This window comes from Nannobrachium achirus, assembly GCF_963921795.1.
Source record: "Nannobrachium achirus genome assembly, chromosome: 19".
NCBI lineage: Eukaryota > Metazoa > Chordata > Actinopteri > Myctophiformes > Myctophidae > Nannobrachium > Nannobrachium achirus.
Window position 1 is genome coordinate 5025512 of NC_137826.1, and position 25683 is coordinate 5051194.

The 25683-nt window shown below is 41.0% G+C and overlaps 1 protein-coding gene across 1 annotated transcript in view; it reads left to right on the forward strand.

Moving 5' to 3' along the window:
* Positions 1–25683, forward strand: part of grxcr2 (glutaredoxin and cysteine rich domain containing 2) — a gene marked incomplete at both ends in the record, with an annotated part of 31601 nt that overhangs the window by 242 nt on the left and 5676 nt on the right. The window contains 2 exons of the mRNA XM_080748718.1: positions 5262–5445; positions 13577–13689. Of these exons, the coding sequence (XP_080604844.1) occupies positions 5262–5445; positions 13577–13689 (297 nt within the window). The remainder of the gene's footprint in view (positions 1–5261; positions 5446–13576; positions 13690–25683) is intronic.

Sequence of the window (25683 nt, forward strand, 5' to 3'; positions counted from 1 at the left end):
CCATACACACCCATTGTAACTGCAAACTCCATTTTAACTATGATAGATTCATTAAAAACACCCATTATCTTTTCCGGTGACTCATAATAACCTCCTATAAAAGGCAGTGTTTTTTCGGTAACCTTTTTCATTTATTTTTAATAATTATTTGGGAAAATGGAAAAAAATGAAATACAAAAATTAATTATTAAAAATAAATGAAAAAAAAAAAGTTATCGACCTGCACGGCCTGCTCATGTATTAGGATGGTATTATGAGTCACTAGAAAACAATAATGGGTGTTTGAAGTAGCTATGCCCCTCCCCTAAAAGCTTTTGTCCAATGCTAGCTTAGCAACCGGCAGCTTGCCAAGGCTGTTGCCAAGGCAAACCTTGGCAAGCAGGAAGTTATAAGCTAGCATTGGACAAAAGCTTTTTGGGAGGGGCATAGCTACTGGCTAATTGTGTTGCAAATTAAAAATGTTCAGATGTCTTAGACCGCTTGGACTTGTTTGACAACACTGTCATCAGACAGTGTATGTTGGATTAATGTGTATCTTCAGACATTTAACCACTTGAACCGTCAATACGTGGTCTGCTCTTCTTTTCCCTCTACACCAGAGTTCTCAAATTCTGCCCGAACCCGACCATACCCAAACCCGACCGACATTTAGGGTAGGGTAGGGCCTAATGTATGCTAACTAGTCGGGCTGGGTAGGGCCTCGGGCCGACCCAGTTAGGGCCTTGAATTTCAGGCCTGTTGAGAACTCTACTCTACACCAAACCTCTTTGCTGCGAGGCGCTGTGAGCTTGTAGATCGTCTATTTCTGGTTAAAGTTCCACACAGAATAGGAATGCTAGGGTTCAAGTGGTTAATGTAAAAAAAAAAACATGATCATATCGCACAAAGATTTGGCCCCCCTGTGGTAACTCTGAGGACCCCCTGGGTCATCTTATTCTGGGACAAACATTCGCCAAAAGCAGTACATCTACAAGCTCGCGATGCGTCGTATTGCCGCACATTGTGAGTTTGTAGATCTGCTGTTTTCTGTATATGGAGAAAAGAAAACAGTAGCTAGGAGGCCCATTGACCAGTCAACTAAGTATATAGTGTTTATGTGTTAACGCAACTGAGGGGACAGACAAACACATGCTTTAGCCTGTAGTTTATTTGTTGATAAGGAGAATAAAATAGCAGACTTAGGGAAAACAGACGCCCAGTTTTCATCATTTTTATTGCATTATGGTACATTCTCTACTGTAGGCTACCATGTGTCATACTGTACAGCGCAGGGGTTTTCAAAGTGGGTGACGGGGCACCCTGGGGTGCCGTGATGGCACTCCAGGGGTGCCGTGATGGCACTCCAGGGGTGCCGTGAGATAATTTTATATTTGGAATTTATTTGGACACTTAAAAAATATTTAGTATCATTTTAAGTACAAAGTTATTTTCAGTCAGTTCTAACCAAAATGGCTGTTATCTCAATGTTGTCCTCACAAATAAAATATGCTATAAATATTAGGTGCTGGGGTGAAAATTATCAATATCGTCACTGTCAGGAAAAAACCTTGTATCTCCAAGTTTCAAATGTGTATCTTTTTGGTAAAAAAAAAGCCCTACTTCATCATACAAAAGTGTCACACAAGTAGTGAAAATAGCAGATCTACAAGCACACAACGCCTCGCGATGCGAGGCGTTGTGTGCTTGTAGATCTGTTATTTTCACTATTTTAAATCGTTTTTAAAATACTAACAAAAAGAAAAGGTTTTGGACATACAAGGTTTCCACCCGACATAATACAGTATATAGCGCATGATACAAAAACTCTGAAAGCTGTGGTTAAGAGTAGATACAGTGAAAACATGTTTTTTTTCTCCCCTTATGATTTCACCTCCGATTTGCACCATTTATTAATGACTATTTTACAGCCTATTTGCTTTAATATTGGATACTAAAATCATGTAAATGATGCTATTTCTTTTTATCTCCATCATATTACTGCTATTAGCCTAATACAAATTGGGTTTGGGTGAAGCACTCAACATATAGCTCACTATGCGCAACAGTTGGCCTAGTAATAAAGCTTTTTCAAGGGCATTCATTTGATACATTTTATTACATTTAATTGAACTAAAATGTATTAAATGAATGCCCTTGAAAAAGCTTTATTACTAGGCTAACTGTTGTACACATAGTGAGCTATATGTTGAGTGCTTTACCAAACCCAATTTGTATTAGGCTAATAGCAATAATATGATGGAGATAAAATAAATAGCATCATTTACATGATTTTAGTATCCAATGTTAAAGCAAATAGGCTGTAAAATAGTCTATTACTAAATTGTGCAAATCGGCCACAGATATTAACCTTGTGATACCCTAGTGTCCCTATTATGGGCATAATAGCCAGGAAAAAAGTTTGACGTGAATCTTTGGTGAAGGATTGCCAACCATTTAGCATAAAATAGCAGATCTCCAACTTATATTCGGTATTTGATGTACAATACAATAAAGTATAGGGTTGAGGTCGGTAGGGCAGTGGTCCTCAACCTTTTCAGCCCACAACCCCCAAAATAATCATATTTTAACAGGGGACCCCCCCACCACCTGACGAACACTGAGAGTTGAGGCATTACATTACGAAAAAACACCAAAAGTTAGAATGATTGGAGCTATACGAGGTTTATGCCCGACAAGGCAACGATATGCACTTTTTGGGGGAGTGCAACAAGGTTATGTAATGGCAGCATGACATCATGCACACTGTGGTGTAAAGTAACTAAGTACATTTAGTTAAAGGGCCTCTTCACCTCTGGGACAACCCGATCTAATTTTATTGTTGTTTGGGACACGACATCAATACAATCCTGAGTTATTTTTGTGTTCAATCAGTTTTTTTTTTTAGATATTCTAGTATTTCAGCATGTACTAGTCATCACTGATGATGCAAAATGCATCACTAGTCATGCTGAAATATATATATTTTTTTACTTTACTTGAATATTTCCAATACTTACTTCTACTACACTACATCTCGGATCCAAATATTATACTTTTACTCCACTACATATTTGAAAACGTTATTTATACTTTGCAGATATAAATTATAATATTATAAAACATACACTAACCACTTTAGCCCTATTTGAATGTGTATTTTCAATCATGTTTTACTTTTACTTTTAGTACTTTAAAGGGATATTCCACTAAAAAAACTAAATTTTGGTCATTTTATTGTCTAATCAGGCTTTTATGAACACCCTGAACAGTTTTTAATTTGCTTGATTCAAGTTTTAGATATTTGATGTAAATGTTACCAGGCCCTCCAGGCCCAGGGCCTCTCCCCATACACACCCATTGTAACTTCAAACTCCATTTTAACCATGCTAGATTCATTAAAAACACACATTATTTTTTTCTGTGACTGATACTACCCTCCTAATACGTGAGCAGGCTGTGTTTTTTAAATAACTTTTTTCATTTATTTTTAATAATTCTTTGGGAAAATTGAAAAAATTAAATACAATAAAAGATTATTACGAATAAATGCAAAATGTTATCGAAAAAACACGGCCTGCTCACGTATTAGGAGGGTAGTATAGAGTACTCAGAAAAAAATAATGGGTGAATGAATCCATCATCAATCTGAATTTCGGACTTTTACTTGTAAGTATTTCTGCATTGCAGTATTGATACTTTTACTTAAAGGTAGAATAAGTGATTTAATTTAATTCAAATAATAACAAAAATGGGTCTATGTTCTGACAGTAGTAGTTACTATTGAGTGTTTGGTCCATATTTGGACTTCAGCCTTAGTGAGGAGAAAAAAATCTGTTTCAGTTTCTCCATCAAAACTGTTGAGTGACAGGTTTTCCTCAAATAAGGATAAAATGGGGCCTTCCTCCAATCATGGCTTACGCGCACCAAGGCCTGCCCCCACTTGATTGGAGGAAGGCCCCCCGTCTGTCACCTACATGAAAACTGAAACTGAAGTGAAATCACTCACCCTACCTTTAAGAACAACGGGTACACATTAACACTTTGCAAGCCGGCCGTGCTCAATTAGCCGCTCGTCTTTTTCCGTACTAGGTCATTAAAAATGAAATTAATGATCATTTTTTTAAAAACGGTCGCGGGTCGTTCTCTGTCTCTCTAAGGCTCCGTGTGAAGGGTTAATGTTTAAGTGATCATGTGACGTCATCTGCAACTGGACCCAGCAGAAATGCACAGGCGCCTTTACGTGGCTCTGTATACTGGCTGGAGTCGTTAGCCCAGCGTTTCTCTGAGTCTTTTTCGATCAGACGAAAGACGAAATCAAGGCTTCACAATGAGTGGATTACATGTGTTTAGATCGCTGTGCGTGGATCAAGGACGTAATGTACTTTCGGGCGCTGTTTTTTATCGCTGTTTCCCCCGTTTGGCTCCACGCAAATGAATGGAGGACTTCTCCCTACAGCTTCATGAATGTATGTCCCCGGCCCCAAATCGTACTTTGTACACGTATCGTCCGCTCGTACCGAGCGCTCCAATACGTGTTGTTATCATTTGGTGCATTGTTTTTTTTAAACATGTTTATAAATAAATAGAAGATTGAGCGGCAGTACTTCTGTTCAGGGTTTTTTAAGGGGCTCCCTGTGGCTTGGGAAGGGTTAATGTGTATCATTATTTTATGCTTTAACTATTAAAAAATAGCAGATATACAAGCTCACAGCGCGGCACTGAGTGCCGCGCTGCGAGCTTGTAGATCTGCTATTTTTGAAAAATCGTGAAAATTAGAATTTTGACCTGATTCTGTAAGTGTCTTTTGAATCCTTCTAAGATTTTTTGAAAACCCTATGTTTCTATGTCAGCAATCTGGCCAGCCATCGTCAAAGAAAAGGTCCTTTTCACTTAAATGGAGCTCAGTTAGTCTGTTCTTCAGAGACTACTATGTCAGTGGTTCTCAAACTTTTTCATGTGAAGGACCCCCAAAATTATATTTATTTGGCCACGGACCCCCATATCAAAATATTTAGTTCCCCTGACCCCCCAGAAGCAAAATTTGAGTTACAAACGTTCGCTTTGAAAATACATATATTCGAAGATTTGCACACATTTTCACGACTTTTTCCAAAGATAGCAGATCTACAAGCTCGCAGCGCGGCACTCGGTGCCGCGCTGTGAGCTTGTATATCTGATATTTTTCACTGGTTAAAGCATTCAATAATTCTAGGCCTAAATGGGTTAAGTAAGAGATTTGTAAAGTAAAGTAAAGTACCTTTTCCCACCACTGCCCCCTGCAGGTGAGGTTCAAGCTGGCGGCGTCCTACAGCGGCCGGGTCCTGAAGCACGTGTATGAGGACGGCCAGGAGCTGGACAGCCCAGAGGAGAAGTACCCTCACAGCTTCATGCACCGCAAGATCCCCCCCAGCCACCTGGAGCTGGAGCAGCTCCGCGGCTTCCAGGGCACGCCAGACGACCAGCAAGGTCTGTTTTACTTAAAGGGGCACTCCACCACTTTTCAACCTATGTTCATATAATTGGTCCTCACTCAAAAATATTTTTTTTCAGAGGAGGGCTGTGGGCAGGTCAGAAACCCATCGTCTTGTGACATCATCAATTGCCAATCCAGCTAATAGAAACTGCAGGCTTTCTATTCCTGAAAAGTTGCAATTTTAAAGTGGAAGCCATTGTTCTCGCGATAATAAAAATCAAAATATTTTTTTCAAAAATATTGTTAAATTTTTTTCTTGGAAAATGATGATGTCACAAGACGATGGATTCTGAACTTCCCACAGCTCTCCTAGGAGACTTGGACTGAGTAGAAAAAAAAATTGTGATATTTTATCGTGAACATTAGTGAGGACCTATTATATGAAGACAGGTTGAAAAGTGGTGAACTACTCCTTTAAGTACAGGGGCGTCAATTGGGTATGGCAGGGGAATGCAGCTGCCATACCCTGGGTCCAGGGGGGAAAATAAAAGTTACTTGTCTATCTGTTCTGGTTATTATGTTGTTAAATTACAGTAAATAACTACAAATGCAAAATGTAACAAAATGGTCACTTTAACAAGGTATTATAATTATATTATCCACGCTTGTATTCTCCCCATCTTGACAAAATGGTATATTCCCAGGTTCCGCAGGTCAGCTGCACAGGTGCAATGCATTATTGTTAATTGTGGCACGTTTACTAACATGCCAAGTTTAGCTGCACTTGAACAACCGTTCCAGGCTGCCATAGAATGTACTTCTTAAAATAAATGTATCATGCCTGTTGCTAAGGTATGGCAACATGACTGGTGTCTTGCAAGACACCAGTCATGTTGCCATACCTTAGCTTTTTCTGAACTGACGCCACTGCTTAAGTATAAGTATCGATACACGATACTGCAATGTAGAAATACTCTGTCAGGCTGCACCGACACCAAAACAACCACCAGAACACAAATTTTTACGCTGTCGAAGTTCCAGACTTGTAAGGGTCAATTTAGACCCCCATAAAGGAACCTAGAGAGTCCCTGAAATCCACTTTGAGAACCACTGCCCATTGTGCCCAATGCTATGAGGGCTTCTGGGGAAACTGGACGACAGTATCATTTGTGCCTAATAGACCCCATGGACAGTAATTTGGGATCAATATAAGTAGGAAAATGAGTCTACATGTTGTTTAATGCGGAGTTGTCCTTTGGGTTCTTCACTGGCTAAAGACAGTAGTTCTTTTCCACTTAAACCCTTTCTTCTAGGTAAAAAACTGACTTGAGTAACTAAGTTACAACCGCAAAATATAGACGATACAAACTCCCAATGCGTCGCTTTGCGACACATCGTGAGTTTGTAGATCAGTCATTTTCGACCTGAGACCTGTCCACCTGAGAGTGTCAATGTGCCGTATAAAAAAGTGAACATTAGGCAAAAATAAGCGAACATGTCGCAAACTCTTTAATGCGCATGAGGGAATAAAAGGGAAGGAAACCAAGCGTAGATTCCTTTGGGGACCTCGGTCAACGAAGTATAGTAGGATTCAAGTGGTTAACAAGGGATCAGCCTTTCATTCTCTGGTCAGCCGTACGTGTCCGCGGTGGTGTCCAATGTCCATTTCCCTGGAGAGGCCTGAAGGTGCTCCAGGGCTTCTTTAAAGGCCTCAAAGTATGTCAGCTGTGGCCACTAATGCAATGCCCTCCACCTGTGGCTGCCTGCGCTCCCCATTCCTCCAGCCTTTCAGCCATCTCCCCAGAGGCCTGATGCACTTTGAAGTCCCTCTCAATGGGGGTTGAAGGCGGCATTGTGGCTCTAGGATGGCTCTGTCTGTTCTTGCACTTCAAAGCCAGTTTGAGTCGCACTTCTTTCACTAGTTTCTTTCTTTTCACATTCTTTTAATTACTTTTTTCTCGCTCTTCCTCTTTTGAGAACCACTTCGCCCACTCGTCGTGCAGACATTTTTGGGGGGGTTGTCATGTGCAAGAGGTATAATCAATCGGGAGCGAAGGAAGGATAATTGTCAGCTAGCTGGTCTTTGTTGAAAAATCACACCTAGTGTGAAGTGAGCGGTGCTATTCATGAGTTAATTTCATTAAGTGTCCCGTAAAGCTTGGCTAATGTGACACTGGGCGTACAACAAACTTTGAGTGCTTTGTGCCAAGATGTAGGCCAGATGTAGGCCAGATGTAGGCCAGATGTGGGCCAGATATGGGCCACACTTCAGAGCCTGGACAAAGGCAGATGTTGGAGCTTAGCTTCTTCCAGGAGCACTGCTCAGGAATAATCCCCGACAGGATGATTAAACATCAAAGCCAAGGTGTTGAGCTTATTACACGGCTAATACATTAATACATTAACCCAAATGTAACAACAAAACAAAGTATTTCCTTTCTTACGGTAATGAAAGTATTCAATAAGTGTTGCACTGGCCGTCCGCCCAGCGCAACACGGTGGCCTTGGAAAAGAAGGAAGTGTTGGTCAAATAGAACATTTCGGCTACTGCATCGTCTATTTCTTGCTTCAAATGTTTTCAAAAACATTCTTGAGAGCAACGTTTAGTTGTAAAGTAGTGACTTTACATGGCTGTCATGTTGGAACAGCATAAATATCAAGTTTGTTTATCCAATGAATTCAGCGATTGACCAATCAGAATCAAGCATTTCAACGTAGTAATAATATGGAGTAACTGGGTTAGGCAGTCTTTACAACCCGTGTTAAGTGGTCAGATGGGTGGGCCGTGAACACTTTCAAGATTTTCTAGTGGGCCCTGATCCAGAAAAACAGTAAAGTGTCACTTAATATCGTCACTGTCGGGCAGAAACCTTGTATCTCCAAGTTTCACCAAGTAAAGCCCTGCTTCATCATACAAGGCTGTCGCACAAAAGTAGTGAAAACAGCCGATCTACAAGCACACAACGCCTCGCGGTGCGAGGCGTTGTGTTCTTGTAGATCGGCTATTTTCAATAGTTTAGTTCATTTTTAAATGGCATACAAGGTTTCCACCTGACAACGACGATATGATGGAACTGCAGCAGTAGAACATTAAACACGTGCCAGCACACTGCCTTCACAAACATGTTGTGATACAGCTTTGTCTTAAATTTGATTTGAGATGAACTCAACCATTGCTCAGCTTCTGTTTTGAATTCCTATGTGCGAATGATAAACCAGAACAACAAACAACACTTTCCTCCGCATGCCTCCGCCCGCCCACGCTCTCAGCATCAATTCAAACATGCCTTTGGACCTACACCCCTGCACTCTCTCTCTCTCTCTCTCTCTCTCTCTCTCTCTCTCTCTCTCTCTCTCTCTCTCTCTCCATCTCTCTCCCTCTCTCCATTTCTCTCTGAGTTAGCGCTGCATGGTGACAAGCTCAGCATGTGGAGCAAGAGATGAGGAAACACACAGGAAATCCATCAGAGTGCTTGTCTTTATTGTATGTGCGCTGTTTGATGTTTGTATACATCTACTGTATATATATATATATATATATATATATATATATATAGAGAGAGAGAGAGAGAGAGAGAGAGAGAGAGAGAGAGAGAGAGAGAGAGAGAGATGGGGGGGGCACTCATGCTCATGATGTGCTTGTATGTTCTTTTCCTCTGTTGTCTTACTGTAATGGTCAGGAACATTCATTATAACTGTAACTGCCAGACCAAAAAAACCTGCATCTCACCTACATGCATCTCACTGTCAGTGCTACACAGGCTGCATCAGTGTTTTATGTACTCTTTGCGGGCAGTAACTGGGAGCCAATGGAGGGAGCGGAGAAGGGGGATGGATACATGTGACATTTTTGGCTCGCTGAAGACCAATCGTGCTGCAGCATTTTGGATAATTTAGAGAGGCTTACGGTAAGTGCACCTGCCTGGAGGCCAGTAAGGAAAGATTTATGGTAGTCAAGTTTTTATATGACTGATGTCTGGATAAGGAGCTGGGCTGACTGTACAAATGGTGAACAAATGGAACTAAATGCCAGGTCCATAAAAAAAAATGGTGCATTTATAGTGCTTTTATCCAAGGCAGTCTTATCCAAGGCGCTCTTATCCATGGGGGTCCTACAGAGATTGCGGGAAATCTCGCGCTTTCGAACGACCATCATTTCGACAAAGGAGCGTTGGGAGGGTTAGCGACTCACCCCACGGAGGTTAGGGTTAGGTTTGGGTGTCGAAAAGATGACACATAGAAACAGCGAAACGCTCCCCAGAGATTGTGCATTACATTCACCCATTCACACACATTCATACATGGCAGAGGAAACCATGCGAGGCACCAACCTGCTCACCGGGAACAATTAGGGGTTCAGAGAGTTGCTCAAGGACTCTTCGACACTAACTCTGGGGGAGCCCGGGATCGAATTGGGAAACCTTCGGTTCTAATGGCGGTTTCTCTACCCCTGAGCCACTGCCACCCCTTTGGTTCCATTTGTTTGGTTCCACCCTCAGAGTTATGAGGGTCCTTGAAATTCAAACGTCTGAGAAACACTCTTCTATTTGTAGTATTTTCTTCCAGACAAATGAGAAGGACACAGGTTTTGAAAGATGTTATATAATTCTTCAGTCCACTGGCCTCTGATTTGGCCCTCATTTGCTCGGCTAGCGAGCTCCAAGGATGCTGTCCGGGGCCTCTGTGACCAACGGTAAATGATTTGACTTGAACAGGTTTAACTCCCGCGGGTGTCTGATAAGCACTCCATAGAGCAGCCTGTCTTCTCTTTGAGGATGAACTCCAGACACCGGAGGGTCATTCAAACCAATCCAAAAAGATGTCGACATCTGAACTCCGCAGCTTATGTACACTGACGAGATTCACCCAACGCGGCAAGTGCTTTGCTCTCATTATTTCGAAACTGAACCACTTTGACTTTCCACTTTCGCCCCCGCCGGTCTTTCTATTAAATTATTGATTTTGAACTGGAGGAAACATCGCTGTCAGTTGCGTCACATATTCAATAATAAATTGCATCCTCCCTTTCCTTCAGTATTTTTGGTTTAAGATATATCTCTACAAGCTTTTTTTTAATGTATTTTCTTTAGATAGGATAGTACAGGGCCAAGACAGTTTATGTGGTCAACAACTTCAAACCTATGTACTTCATGGGGTCCCACAGGGCTCTGTTGGGTCTGCTCCTTTTTTTTCATCATCTACAGTACACTGAATCTCCTGGGCAAGATGGGGGAGAGGAGGTCAGAGGACTGATAAGTGTTAATATCGTCGACCAGCGGCGGCTCTGCAGAGAATTGTGACTGGGGGGAGCTGGCTTTTTTAGAGCAGGGGCTAATACATTTTGTCAACAAACAATAATGAATAATACTAATTTTCAAGGGTTAGATTCTCTCGAGTATGGATAACTGTACAGACCAGATCATTAGCAGATGCCAGGTCCAAATCTGAGTACTGTAGGTGTTCGGATAGGGTTTTTGTGAGGCTGAAGATGCTTTCCAGCATAAAAGGTATGATTTCATAGTATGGTTTACATAGAAGTCAGTCAATTGTCTTTCACATATTCAAATATAAATATCTTTCATCACAATTATGGTTTGTGGGGAGGGGGGGCTTAGCCCCCTCTAGGGTTAGGGTTAGCATTCAACCAAGTGTAAAATCAGCCATTACAACGCCATTAAGGCCCGTCAAAATATTTGTTTTTTGTTGCCAAAATCAACAGTAGAATTAGTCGCCTTTCCAGATTACTCATATGCTGTTCCCATGTGGATCTTGAGATTCACATAATTGTTTTTCTCAGTCAAAAAAAAAGTGTTAAAACTGTTATGATGTATGATATAGGCCCAGTACTTTATGGGCACATATTCACATGCATCTCCAAGGATGAAATGCATTTGATTGAATTAAAGAACAACGAGAATGCACGCTCCACCATGACAGAATAGGCAAATAGAAAATCCATCTCTGTGATTGGGACAACGCAGTGTGCAAACAAGCACACAACAAAGTAATTATAGATTGCATTATAGATAGACATTACTAACTACCTTGTGTATTATGCCTGCATGAATCACTATTGTGTTGGTGAGTAGCTTACATTTTGTATGTATAATAGGCCTATATACTGTATATTGTTGCTCCCGGGTGGAATGTCCAAAACTGCAGTGGTGGAAAAAAGTATGTGTTTTACTTAAAAGTATCAATACTGCAATGTAGAAAAACTCTGTTACAAGCGAGGCATCGTGTGCTTGTAGATCGTCTATTTTCACTTTTTTAAATCATTTTTAAAATGATAAATACAAAACAAACGGTTTTGGAAGTACACGGTTTCCACCCAGCAACGAAACGAAAATCTAGGATCAGCATTTGTAGGCGAATCGATAATGTATTTGCTGTGTGTGTGTGTGTGTGTGTGTGTGTGTGTGTGTGTGTGTGCGTGCGCGCGTGCGTGTGCATTTGCGCGTGTGCGTGCATGTGCGTGTGCACACTTTGCTGTTTTCATGTGTATACGTTGTGTGTACAGTAGGCTTTGGGATATTTTGAGATCTTGGATTGTGTACACAAACTACATAGTAAAATCCTCAGTGTTCATTTCACTCTGATATGGTTATCAGAGTAGCCATATCAACTGATATATCAATGAGCATCTGCTATTGTTTTTGCTCAAGGATTCCTCGTTAACTTTTTCAATGCCAGCCCATTTCAGTGTTTTTTTTACGACCACAAGAAAACGCTGTTTACACATCTATCTGTACTGTCCATTCTTTTCAGTACCCTGGGTGACGCTAAATTCCACCATAGTTACACTCATACAACCATTCTAACAAAATTAGCAAATACCTACTTTTGCGTCGGGCGCTCCACGCACGCGCTCCGTGCGTGTGGTGGTAACGATCGGAACCGGGTTGCAACCAGCTGCTCAGATCTTTTTTCGGAAAGAAAATCCGACCCAGAATGGACCGTGCACTTCTGTGTTTTCGTTCAGTCACATGATCTGCCACTGGACGCAAGCGTTTATTGTTTATTGTTTATTGAATGGATCCCCATTAGCTGACGCCTGGGCGACAGCTAGTCTTCCTGGGGTCCATAAAAAATGCATACAAATATAAAAACATGAAAAAATACATACTTACAAATATTATACAAAAATGATATACAACAAAACATTGTAATTAAATACAACATCAATATCTCGGTCATGTGGTCAGCTGCGACAAGTGTTTCTTCAAAGCTATCTTGAATGCTAATTTATTTTGTGTAAGATTAATATGTGGCGGTAACAAATTCCAGTGTTTTTGAAGATTTGTTCTTGGAGTAGGAGGATTTAAATGACCCTGACTGGCATTCCGGGTGTCATAATTGTGTGTGATGGTTGATTTTAAGTACTGATTGTAAAAATAATCTGGTGTTTGATTAAAGATGATGTTTCTGAAGAACATGAGGAGACTGCAAAGTAGTTTTTGTTCGACATACAGCCAGGACAGGCGTGAATGCATATATGCAATATTAGTGCGTCTAGAACAATTAAGAGCCAATCTGGCCGCTCTGTTCTGAACAAGTTGCAACTTGTTCAGGTCCAACTTATTTGCTGCTGACGATATGACAGGACAATAATAAAGATGACAAAAGACCAAGCACTGAATAACTTGACCCATCATTGTGGATGTCAAGTAGGTTGAACACTTTCTAACCATGCCTCTGGCTCTTCCCATTTTCGTTACAATACTATCAATGTGGTCAGACCATGATAGTTGACTGTCCAATAGAACACCAAGCAGTTTGGTTTTCTTTACTTGTTCAATCGGCATTCCTAACATTGATAGATTCAGCTGAGGGTTATCAATAAGCATATGCCTGGAACCAAAGGCAATGCTTTTTGTCTTGGTAACATTTAATGCTAATTTTATGTTTAGGTTCCGTAGGGAACCATTGTTTATTAAATCGGCAAAAATAATGTATTTTGAGTTGTTTTATAACAAAAATAGCCTATTCTCGTCAACCTACGTCTGTGGCTTAAGTTGCCTAATTAATAATTATCGTCAATCTACCTCTGTGGCTTTGAAAGGGTTAAATGTGAAACCTTGGGGATACAAGGTTTCTGCCTGACAGCAACAAAGCTAAGCGTTATGTATACTGTAAGTGAATGTTCTATCATGATGTGCTCAATGTGTGCTGTTCTTTTCCCAGACATGTATCCAGCAACGGGACTGATCGCCCAGCGGATCAACGTGTACAGAGGGGTGGGAAGCTACAGAGCTGCTGCTGCAGCCCAGGGGGAACCAGTCGAACCACAGGACCAGGTAATTAACGTCAATATACTGAGGCTACAATAAGCTCTGCATTTAAAACAAGAAATCAAAGCGTATAATAAAATTATGCTTATAATACAACATTTCAAGCAGTGTTCATTTTGACGGATAATTCGGATTTAGTCTTAGTCTTAGGCTTTTGAATGACACACATTTAGTTTTATTCTTAGTCTTAGCCTTCTGAAACTGTTTAATCTTAGGGTTAGTCTAGTCTTAGTCTAGTCTTAGTCGACTAAATATCAATATAGGGTGCATTCGGAAATGCGCACTCAACGCACTGGTGTGCCATGTTGTCGTTCGTTTATTCGGTGCACTTGGTGCGTTGTCGTTCGGAAATCCAGTGCGCGGCGCACCGGTGTGCTGAGTGCACGCACTGAGCGACCCTACTCAGAAGATGGGGTTCGGCGGTGTGGTGCGTCGGTGCGGTGTTTTGATTGGTTGGTTTTCATGGCCGTGTCTCGAATGCTTCTCAGCTGTGAACAATGGAGGAAATAACCGCAAAATACAGCACTTGCAGCTTAATTGGTCGTTTGGGCTTGATAGTTTCACACACATCAACATGTAAATTAACAGCAGCAGCAGGTATGCCAATGTTATGAATTAGACCTACATCTCCTAATAGCAACGTTACGTTAGCATACTCAGCAACTGTTGCTTTTCAGAAAGTTTACCTTCAGAGTTCAGAGTGAAAAAGCACACAGCTGCCTGTTAAAACTGGTCGTTCGTAAATAAGCCACACTGAACGCACTCTCCAATGTCACGCCCACTGCACTCACTACACTGAGCACACACCCGGTGCGGGTTTCCGAACGCACCCATAGTTTATTTGCCTTTTAGTCTTGGACTTAATGCAGTGTTATTTTTGACAGCAAAGATTTAGTCTTACTCTTTTGAACACCATTTAGTTTCCTTCTGTTTTCCACTTTTGTCGAATAAAATACTCAATCAATCAATCAATCAATCAATCAATCAATCAATCAATCAATTCTGAAATTGATTAGTATAGTCTAGTCTTAGTCAACTAAATATCTAAATCTTAGTCTTTTAGTCTTAGTCAACAAAATGAACACTGATTTCAAGTTTGTAAAAGATGTCAAAGCTTGTACGTTGGTCCTAGCACAGATTGAGGTCCACGAAGGCACATGCGCACGGCTCCTATTTCTGAAAAGTGTCATGTGACAGTGTGCCACTCAGGGGCATAGTTCTGCCGATTTAAAATGACTCCAATACGGAACTAAAACTTCCTATGATTGGCCGCTAGTAGCGCTGTTTCCCCCCCCCGGCCGATCGCAAAAAGAATTGCCCTCCATTGGATCCCATTAATTTCCCCCTTTCGTTTTCTAACCTTAATTAACATTTTCATGAATACTGTATGGTTCCTATCGCTAGTTAAAAATTGCCTTTCAATCACCATCATATTCGTTTTGTCGAAATGTGGTCCAATGTATTTTAAAATAAATTATAAAGTTGCGGGGGGGGGGGGGGCGTGGCCAACTAAACTGATACCAGCCGGCTGTGTTCTTCTTCGTGTGCTGTATTTCGGGAGGCTCCGACCACATTCTCCCATGTATCCCTGCGTTGCACGTGACCGTTGGCAGCCAATAGCATCTCTGATGCCTTTACAATTCTATGATGGCGACACCCATTCAAAGGGGTAGAAAGGGCCATTTGCGCTGCATAGAAACCAATGGCTTCGCTTCGTCCATATTTTTCTACAGTCTATGGTGCCACTGTGCATGGTATGTTACAGCACACAAGCTGCCTTTGCACACATACAGGTCAGGCAGTTGGGAGAGGGCAATGTTGTACTTTTCTCTGGTCTGTTTGTTTATAAGCCTGATTGTCCGGGGAGATATTGCTTTGTAGCAGCCTACTGTCAGAGCTTAGGGGGTACGTAGTCGTAGCCATTTGCTATGTTGACACTCTAGCCACTTGTTAATAGCTTATTTTCTAACTGGACTGAATTTGTATAGCATGTTTCACAAAACTGATGTGCTCTAACTTAATCAACATTTAAAAGAATCTCCTCATATCAGCCATAAAAACAACCATAAAATTGCATAATTACATGTGCTGTATGCGGTACAAAGTGCATAGTGTACATTATATATTTAATGTATGAAGAAGTTAATGCTCCTGCCACCCCACTCTCACTGACATCACATTATAGAAAGAGTTACATAATGTCTGATGATAACATTAAGCATATAATTTATCTCATGTTGCTGCTGTGAGTGCCACCACTGCATGTTGTCAGCCATTACAGCATGCGTGACGACAGCAGTGGCTCTGTGCCATTACACAACGGTAACATCACAGGATCACGCCAGCTAGCATCCCCACATTGATAATAGATGAGCAGGCTTGTCAGTACAGCCTGTATAGGCCCGTACCCAGGGACAGAGAGAGGGAGCGAGAGACGCAGGGGCGTCAATTGGGTATGGCAGGGGTATGCAGCTGCCATACCCTGGGTCCAGGGGGGAAAATAAAAGTTACTTTTAAATATAAATCCACAAATGTCTTTTTGTCTATCTGCACTGGTTATTATGTTGTTAGATTTAACAAAATGGTCACTTTAACAAGGTATTATGATTATATTCTCCAGATTTGTATTCTTCCCAGCTTGACAAATTGGTATATTCCCAGGTAACGCAGGTCAACTGCACAGGTGCAATGCATTATTGTTAATTGTGGCACGTTAACTAACATGCTAAGTTTAGCTGCACTTGAACAACTATTCCAGGCTGCCATATCCAGCCCAAGAAACCGTAGAAACCTGTGTAAAAAACTGACATTGTGAAATGTCAGACATTGTGAAAATAACCGATCTACATGCTCACAACGCCTCGCAGCGCGAGGTGTTGTGAGCATGTAGATCTGCTATTTTCACAATAGAACCATGTTATACAAAATCTAATGCCTCTTTTCCATGAGGACTCCCATCTTTGCCATACCCTAGCTTTTGCTGAACTGACGCCACTGGAGAGACGGAAATGTAGAAACACTCTGTTACAAGTAAAGTCTGGAATCCAAAATGTACTTGAGGAAAAGTTAAAGTACCAAAATTAGAAAGTAAACTCATTATGCAGAATGTCCGGTTTCACACGTTTTCAAATGTATGAAATGTATAAAGATCTTTTGAAAATAGCAGATCTACAAGCTCACAATGTGTCGCATCGCAATGCATGAAGTGAACTTGTGGATCTGCATTTTCAAATGGCTGAAATGTATATAGGGCTGAGGTGGTTAATGCATACACAAATTTGTAATAATAATCGAAATCTAGAAAGTAACTAAGATTTCAAATTTACTCCACTCAAATTGTAGTGGAGTAAAAGTACAATATTTACGGTAGTGGAGTAGAAGTAAAAGCACCGAAAATTGGAAATACATACAGTAAATACCTCAAAATTGTACTTAAGTACTTGAGTACATGTACTTAGTTACTTTACACCACTGCTGAGCAGTCTTGTCAGGATAGTCGATGCAGAGGGACAGAGAGAGAGAGAGAGAGAGAGAGAGAGAGAGAGAGAGAGAGAGAGAGAGAGAGAGAGAGAGAGAGAGAGAGAGAGAGACAGAGACAGAGACAGAGAGAGAAAGAGAGAGAGAGAGAGAGAGAGAACGAGAGGTGCAACTCAATAGGTTGTATACGGTGCCTTGTGCCTAGTATCCACACCCCTTGGCCAATTCTCACATATTACTGAGTCATAAATTATGTATTGAAATTGATTTCATTATGTAGAATGAGGCAGCACGATATATAATTTCAGTATTGACCGTCCGTTGCAGTGTAGCTACACATGTGCAACAGTGACACTGCAAACAATGCAATTTAGCAGAGGCAAATTGGGGTAGTCCGTCACATTGTACTAAACAGTTTTATTTATTGGTAGAAAATGAAATTCAGCAAGGTTCACCTTTTCGTGACATTTTCACAATATGGAAGGCCATCTGATAATTAGCAGGGGGATAACGACTTTGTGGTAACTGCTCTTGCACGAACCTTGTGCGATCACAGAGGTGTCATGTTGAGTCAACCGAAACGGCCTTATTTCACCCTCTATTTCACCCTAAAGATTGCCACGTTATTTCACGAACAGAGCTATTGAAGTGTATTGTATGCAGATCTGATCATATCTATGAAATTATGTACTAGCAGCTATTTTGTATTGCAATACATTATATATATATATATATATATATATATATATATATATATATATATATACATGTATAGATGCTTGGTATATTGAGAAAAATCTGTCCATTTGTTCTTCCTTATTCGTATTTAACACTCTATTATAGCTTAATTTTCCCCCATATTAGTTACTGTAATATTGTTTGGGCTGCAACATATCCGACATACCTATCTAAATTACTTATCATTCAAAAGAGGTTTCTGAGGATGATTTCACACTCAAATAGATATGAGTCATCGGCTCCTCTTTTTATTAAATATTCAATATTGCCTATGGGGCTGTTAAGTATGACATCATTTTGTAGGCAGAGGAGAATTTCTGCCCCCAGTTTCCGTGAATCTTTTTACTATTTTTACTATTTACACATTTTTCTTCTCTTTGTTGTTGAAAGGAAAGTGTTAGAATTATACTTTAGTCGTTATTTTTTAGTCGTTGTTTTTTGAAATAGCGAGGGACAGAAAATGCTCTGGGGGCGGATTCTCCTCTGCCTACAAAATGATGTCACGGCTTAAAAGCCCCATAGACAAAGTAAACGTTTTACAAACCTGCCTATTTATGTTTAAAAATGCAAACAAGAGATTCCCCTTTCTTTTCATAATTTTTTTCAGGTTACTTCTGAAATTCACTCCTACCTTACAAGGAATAGAGATGATTTTGATCGACCTCTTTGTCGTACCACAAAACATCAATTATTTATTACATTTAGAGGCCCTCAATTGTGGAGCTCTCTAGATACATCACTTAAGTCATCTCTATCCTTGTCAATATTTAAGAAACGTATGAAACAATATCTTATTTCTTTACTGTAAGTCCACATGATTTTATCTACTGATGTGTTATCTCACCAAATGTGATTTTTGTTTTTGTCTTTTTCTGTTTTTGTGGAGTTACTGTGTTTTTACTTCTTTATTGCACAGCTGCTCTGACATAACTTGTATATTGTATTTGTTCCTAGTGAACTTGTATTTGTTAAATGAATGACCTCTTTCATTAAGGAAAGGATTCTAAATAAGCCTTTTGGCTTATTCCTCTCCTTGCACAGTATTTTGTATCCTCAATATGTATTGTTCTATTTTTTATAATGTTCTAATAAACTAAACTAAACTATATATATATATATATATATATATATATATATATATATATATATATATATATAGTATATTGCAATGTACCTTGAGATCGCTTCCAATTTCAGGCTTTTGATTGGTTCGGGAGCGGATGGCGGAATCAGTTATAACCCAAAACAATTCCCCGCGCTCAATGACATAATTTTAGTACCTACCCAATAAAACCCTTGATGCGGCATAGTTTTGCTTATTTTTTGAAAAGTTTAGTATATCGATCTTTTAGTCGACTTGCATCGACTGGAAAGACCACACTCTCCCAGCATTTAAATAGGGATTGGGGAAACAAACGGGGAACCAAAACAAAGCGACGCTGCTTCTTCTGCCAGGTCTAGTGATGCCATCCGGTCTAGACCGGATCAAACTGTTTACTAAACGAACACCAGGCTTTCCCCCGAGAAAGCCTGGTGACGGCAAGGTTAATTGCGCCGTACACGTTTTCCAATATCGTTCAGCCCTAGTGTAGGAACACTGAAGACAAAGACTTATTGGTTGAAAACCTTTGTTGTTCATGGGCAGCACACAGTAGGAGTAGCCCCATATAGAACCTCACCCATCGCTGCATACTGTTGTGCTCCGAGATGAGGTCTTATAAAGGTATACCAGCCACCAGGGCTGGGGGTAGAACGCCTCCACGTCTAGGTAGAAAACACTTTTCCCGAAATTGCATCCAAAAAAGTAAAGGTAGTTCCCACACTCCCAGACTGTGGTTTCCTATCCCAGGGTACATAAAACATGCACCAGGGCATGAAACAACCGCTTAACTCGCTAGTTTTGTAATGTTTTCCCATTCAACCGGAACTCCCCCGGCAGCAGATGCCAGTACTGTAGTCTCGCGTAGCCAGGGAGCATTTGCAAATCGTGTTGGGCAACATTCTGGCCACGTGAGACTACGCCGGGGCTTTTCCGGGGAAAACATTACAAAACTAACGATTTAAGCGGTTGTTTCATGCCCTGGTGCATGTTTTATGTACCCTGGGATAGGAAAACATAATCTGGGAGTGTGGAACTACCTTTACTTTTTGGATACAATTTGGGGAAAAGTGTTTTCTACCTAGACGTGGAGGCGTTCTATACCCAGCCCTGGTATACCTTTATAGGACCTCATCTCGGAGCACAACAGTATGCAGCGACGGGTGAGGTTCTATATGGGGCTAACAGTAAGAGTACTTTTATCTAGTCATGCTTCTGTGTCTCTGACTCTTGTAACATTATTTGCTTTGAACACAGACAATAGGAACGTAAGCTCCTATTCAACTGTCACTCTTATTCTCCGTCACCTTCGCTAAATAGCTGACACCCACCGAGTATCGACAAGGGCTGAGTTTAAGTGGGACGGCCATTAAACAGGAAGGACGACAGCAGTTAAATTGTTCACCCGAGAAAAAAAAGAAAGCCTCTTTTTTTTATTGCACTACGGTGGCGGCAGCTTCATTAGTGCAGCAAATTGATAGAGGTCAGCCGTAAATGTGTTGGAGCGAAGCCGTGGGTTTATCATTACTCAGATACTGTCTGTCAGGGGTGTCACAAGAGGGGGGGGGGGGGGGGGGGGGGGGGGCTGAGTTACCAGGGCCCAAGGTGGAGGGGCCTTAATTATTTTATAGCTATTTAGCTATTGAAAAAATAGCAGATATACAAGCTCACAGCGCGGCACCGAGTGCCGCGCTGCAAGCTTGTAGATCTGCCATTTTTGAAAAGTCGTGAAAATGTGTGCAAATCTTTGAATATATGTATTTTTTTACTTATTGTACTCAAATTTTGCATCTGGGGGGTCCCTGGAACTATATATTTTGAGATGGGGGTCCGTGGCCAAATACATATTTGGGGGTCCTTGACATGAAACAAGTTTGAGCTGAGCACCACTGACATTGAAACATATATATATTTTTTTTAAATATTCAAAGATTTTCACGATTTTTCAAAAATAGCAGAGCTACAAGCTCGCATCGCGGCACTCGGTGCCGGGCTGTGAGCTTGTATATCTGCTATTTTTCAATAGTTAAAGTACAGGGGCCCCACAGTGAATCCTTGTACCCAGGGCCCAGAATGTGGTGCGACTCCCCTGGATACTGTAAAATGCTTCGTGACTTTTTCAGTAAGTACCACTTGTCCCTGCATGTTTGCATAAATACTGCGGCACACTTGCTTGTAATTATATTTCATCCACTGTTATACACTTGTAAACCTGGGAATTGACAATAAATTGATTCTGAAATATGATTCTTACATTTGGGTAAAAAAAAAAAAACAACAACTCTGAATTAGGTTCTGTATTCAGCTGTTCGGAGTCGTGGTTCGAAGAGATACCTGCAATTTGGTGTACAGTGGTGGTTTTCAAACTTTTTGTGCCCATGCAAGTCGTACCAATGGGCAAGTCAAAATCTCAAGGCACACCTGTATTCATAGCGAAAGCAGGCAATCTACAAACTCACAACACGTCACAATGTGACACTTTGTGAGTATACACTGGGGCCTTTTCCACCGGCAAAGAACCGGTTCCAGAACCAGTGCCGGTTCAACTTTCTTGGGAACCTTGGTTCGTTGTTGCGAACTGGCTTGTGTTTCCACCAGATTGGATTTGGCTCTGGAATCACAAAAACCAAGGATTTTGTGGTTCCGGTTCCGAACCAACTTTTACGGTTCGGAACCAACTCCGTTTCTCGGTGGAAAAGCACACCTCTGGTTCATCCCATAGGTGGGAGAAAGAACCGGAACCGGTTCTTTGCCGGTGGAAAAGGCCCCACTGAGTTCTGATATTTTCTATAAAATAAATAAATGTAACGTTTTTGGCAATAAAGACCAAAATAGGGACGCAGAAGGTTGAGATTCCTTCAAATAAGTGGATAAAAAAGGTGGATCTGTATTGAGGAATGAGTTCACACAGAATACTGATAATATCATTTACTATAGTAAATGAAAAAAAGAAGAGAAAAAAAGGGGGCTAGTCTGTCACATTGTACTACAAAACACTTTTATTTATTGATAGAAAATGAAATTCATCAAAGTTCACCTTTTCAAGACATTTTCACAATATGGAAGGCCATCTGGTAATTAACAGAAGGATAATGACTTTTGCACGAACATTGTGCGATCACAAAGGTGTCATGTTGAGTCAACCGAAACGGCCTTATTTCACCCTCTATCACTTTACTTTAAACATTGCTACGTATATATCTATCCATCCATCCATCTTCAACTGCTTATCCGAAATCAGGTCGCTTGTCCCCCAGGCCAGTGTGGAGATGGCCTCCATCTGGTCTTTGGTCTGCCACGGGGTCTCCTCCCAGTGGGACATGCACAGGACCTTCCTAGGGAGACGCTTGGGAGGCATCTGTTAAATACATCCTGTAAACAACAACTCGTTTCTCATTCCCATATGAGACCAAAAGACTTCACCAAGAAATAAGACAGGTGTAAATGGAGTTTACTTTGGAGAGGAAAGTTCAGACACAGGCAGACATACAGTAACAGGCTCCTTTAAAGTTCCCCTAACAAGATCGAGATCTAATCGTGGAACTCTTTAATTGGTCCCTGAGAATGTGACAAGACAGAGATACGTAGGGTCGGTCCTCTGTATATTTCCACTAGCCAGACCCAAGGTTGTTGTGTCCAGACAATGATATACAGTAAACATCGTCCATAGCTAGGCCTTGGTGTCAAACAGTCCAATCTATTAACATGGCAATATATTTACAGTACCAATAAAAACGATTTTTGATATTTATTACAAACAAATCAAAAATATCCTATCAGCATCCGTACTAGATGCGCAAACCACCTAAGTTGACTCCTTTCCAAGCGTAGGAGCAGTGGTTCTACTCCAAGTCTCTTTCGGGTGACTGAACTTCTCTCACCCTATCAAGGGAGATGCCAGCCACCCGTCTGAAAAGGTTTGTCCACACTTTCAATAATACAGTTACTCATCTACAAGCTCACAACAAGTTTGTAAATCACTTACTTTTGAATAGGCAAAGTATAAAATAAGACTTACAATTTTTAAACTGGGGCCCGGACCAACTGAACACCCTCACTGAACCTTGGGGGTTCCCCAATCTTCTTTGAGAACCACTGAGTACCAATCTTTCTCTTCACCCTTCATGTGCGCTGCATTGGCACCTGCACAAATTGTGGTTGCTATGCTTGCATGCCTGGCAATGGTTTGTTGTGTGTGTAACATTACAGCACCTGTGCTCAGCCTATGTAAAAAGAGTAAAGATCTACTTTTAACTGGTGACCAAGGGTGACAGAGAGTGACACACATATACAAAAGCAAAGAGATCTGAGAATGAGCAATAGAGGGAACAGAACATAGAGATATAGAGAGAATTGAGAGAGAAAATAGAGGTTATTATTATACAAGGCTTTCAGCTCCTGTCTTCTGTTCTTTGTCTCCTCCTCCATCAACACATGAAGAGCAGTGACCTCTATTGTCAAAAGATGAATGCACACAAATGATGAGTGGACAGATCCCTCCAGCATCCTGTCGAGGGAGGGCGAGTGCCAAAGTCCTGTCAGCAAATCACTAGCTCTTTAACCAGTCAGGGACAAGAATACACAAACGAACAATGGCTTACCAAGACTTTAACTCATGCGGGGGGAGTACAGACACATCAGCTTACCTACACAAGAAAGAAACCCCCCATCTGTAAACTATGTGACAAGAATGTCAGATTTTCAGATAAATTGAAGTCACACCATCATCTCCACACTGGAGAAACATTCCACTGTGAGAAACAGAGAGAGAGAGTCCAACTACAGAGAGTTTCAGTCAGATAAGTCACCACCAGTTTATTCACACTGGAGAAAGACCTCACTTGAAGACACACCAGCGTCTTCACACTGGTGATAAACATTTTGTCTGCAAAGAGTGTGACAAGAGCTTCAGTACATCAAGTAACCTGAAGACACACCAGTGTATATACATATGGAGAAAAAAACATACCAATTAAACATTGTGACAAGAGTTTTAGTCAGTTGGGTCACACTGGTCACCTGAAGGCACACCAACGTCTCCACACTGGTGAAAGACCTTTCCTCTGTAAACATTGTAACAAAGGTTTCAATCAGCACAGTACTCTGAAGACACACCAGCGTATCCACACTGGAAAAAACCTTTCCTCTGTAAACTTTGTGACAAGAGTTTCAATGAGTCTGAAGAGACATCAGCGTATCCACACTGGAACAAGACCATACCAATGAGTTAGGTAATATGAAGAAGCACCAGCATGTCTTTACAATAATTTCAGATTGGATTAATTAATCATGTCAATGCCCATCTCAGTGCAGAGAAAATAAAAAAAATATTCAGACTCAAAGCTCTTCCTCAGACTAAGGTGGACACAGAGAAACACTACATTTTACAGTTTACAGTTTAGGCATTTAGCAGACGCTTTTAATCCAAAGCGACTTACAATAAGCAAATAAACATCACAATAATAAACAAGATTAAGTGTCAGTACATCAACAGCAATATAACAAATGTGAATGAATATATATCTAGAAAAAAAACTATATAATCCGTAAAAAAAAGGTTTCTAAAAACCTAAAAACAAATGCTAACTAGCTTGTATGGTCATTGATTTTTCCAGTAGTGCTAAGGGTTTAGGTGGAGTCTGAAAAGGTGAGTCTTCAGTCCTCGGCGAAAGCTAGCGAGGGAGTCCGTTGTTCTAAGTGCGACAGGGAGTTTATTCCACAACTTGGGGGCCAGGAGGGCAAACTGTCTCGGACGAGTGGATTTTTGCCCTGGGGTTTTTAGCGAGGGTTCTGTCAACATCCCTTTGTTGGTTGATCTAAGTACACGGGTGGGGGTGTAGGGGTTGATCAGGTTTTGGAGGTATGGAGGAGCCATACCTTTGGCTGCTTTGAAGGTCAGCATCAGAGTTTTGTATTCCGTGCGGGCCGCAACCGGAAGCCAGTGGAGGCCAGGGAGAAGGGGAGAGACATGTGAGAACTTAGGCTGGTTGAAGACCAGTCGTGCCGCGGCATTTTGGATCAGTTGGAGAGGTACTCTTGTGTCAGGCAGAATCAATACTTTTTTCCACCAGTGTGTTTATTATTTTTGCATTGGTATTTAAATACCCACATACAGTACCTACATACCAAGAATAGGGGTGAGTCTCTTTGTTTAAGCAGGCTTGTATGTGTTGTTATTATTGTGTGTGGCTGCAATAGGCAACAAACAGCATAAAATACTACCAGTAAGACTCCCTAATCGGGAGATAAGCGATAAGCGACCGTCAGGTCGCAGCGTGATTTTAGGCCAAAATGTGTAGGAGCAGTGTCCAAAAATGTGTTTGAAAAAATCGGCCTGATGGTGGCGCTCTATGGGACAGATCCATGTTGATGAGATGAGTGTAGACAGACTGTGTACCGATTTGCGTGATTTTAGGGCAGAATCTGTAGGAGCAGTGTCCAAAAATGTGTTTGAAAAAATCAGCCTGATGTTGGCGCTATATGGGACAGATCCATGTTGATGACGTGAGTGTAGAGCAAGTGTGTACCGATTTGCGTGATTTTAGGGCAAAATTTGTAGGAGCAGTGTCCAAAAATGTGTTTGAAGAATTTGGCCTGATGGTGGCACTATAAGGGACAGATCCATGTTGATGACATGAGTGTAGATATACTATGTAGCGATTTGCATGATTTTAGGGAAAATCTGT